The sequence below is a fragment of the Plectropomus leopardus genome, unplaced genomic scaffold (genome assembly GCF_008729295.1).
Source record: "Plectropomus leopardus isolate mb unplaced genomic scaffold, YSFRI_Pleo_2.0 unplaced_scaffold18513, whole genome shotgun sequence".
Classification (NCBI taxonomy): domain Eukaryota; kingdom Metazoa; phylum Chordata; class Actinopteri; order Perciformes; family Serranidae; genus Plectropomus; species Plectropomus leopardus.
Window position 1 is genome coordinate 2,899 of NW_024619957.1, and position 1,265 is coordinate 4,163.

The window sequence follows — 1,265 nt, forward strand, 5'->3', positions numbered from 1 at the left end:
TCTCGTGCGTAGTTACGGTTGCTAAGGTAGCGTTCCATAGTGGGCGTTCTAAAGAAGCGTGACGATAGTTACTAATTAAATAAAAAAAATAGCCTAATTAAATAGCATTTACTAACAAAGTGTTAATGATTACTACGGATTTACACCTGAATACATGCTCCACTGTAAAAATGTGATTCTTGTTTTTATATATGTAAAATATAATCATTTATTTTCAGCACTTGTTGGGTAATTTGCTTGATCGTTTTTGTTTGTTTTTAACTCTTCATTTTTATTTTTGCTTATTTGCAGGGTATTTTTTTGTAATTGTTATACAATTATTTTTCTTATTTTTTGGCCAATTTTGGGCTATGTGTGCTCCTAGCCTTCTCTCTGTTTTTGTAATAAATGAAACAAATTTGTAAATCAATTCAGCCGGGTCCAGTATGTTTCCATTATGATCCATCAGTTTAAAGTCTGCACCGTACACTGTTTATGAATAAATACATATCTTTATATAAAGTCCACGCTCTGCCCACGTGTCTCCAGCTCGTGCAGCACAGACGATCTTTGATGCTTCGTCATCACTCGGTCGTGACGCCGGCTGATGACCCAGACACGGTGCGACAGAGCAGCAGCGGCGGTGGAGATGGCTGCGCCCACGGAGCGGAGCGGCGGAGGCGGCGGAGGCGGCGGAGGTTGTGCGGGGTGTCCGCGGACGGTGAGGCCTCGGTGGGGGCTGGCGGTGCTCCTGCTCTCCGTGTCCTGCCTGCCGGCGGTCAGCGCGCTGGTGGAGGGCCTCTACTGCGGCACCGAGGTCTGCTACGATGTGCTCGGCGTCACCAGGGAGGCCACCAAGGCGGAGATCGCCCGGGCTTACCGGCAGCTGGCCCGCCGGTACCACCCGGACCGGTTCAGGCTCGGGGAGCCGGGGATGGAGGGGGAGACCCTGGAGTCCGCCCAGAGGAAGTTCCTGCTCATCGCCACCGCGTACGAGACGTTAAAGGTCGGTACAAGCCCCCGTTAAAAAGACTCTTTATTCTGTATTATTGTCTTCATTATTACAGCAGACACTTTAATAAGGCCATAATGTTCCTAAAATATTCTTAAAACTTCTCTAATGTCACATAATGTTTCCTTACGGGACCAAACTATTGTCCACTGACTAATACTCCTAAAGGGATTTATACAGGGTTCCTTAAAAAGTCTTAAAAGTCATTGAATACATTAATCTAAAAATATTATTAGTATTCAATTGACTTAAATTAATCTGTCTTTAAATGCTC

The 1,265-nt window shown here is 45.4% G+C and overlaps 1 protein-coding gene across 1 annotated transcript; it reads left to right on the top strand.

Moving 5' to 3' along the window:
- The first annotated feature begins 279 nt into the window (after window positions 1-279).
- LOC121965077 (dnaJ homolog subfamily C member 25-like) lies at window positions 280-1,063 on the top strand. The gene has a single exon (XM_042515245.1). The coding sequence runs from the start codon at window positions 587-589 to the stop codon at window positions 1,004-1,006; it is 420 nt and encodes a 139-aa protein (XP_042371179.1). The 5' UTR covers window positions 280-586; the 3' UTR covers window positions 1,007-1,063.
- The last annotated feature ends 202 nt before the right edge of the window (window positions 1,064-1,265 follow it).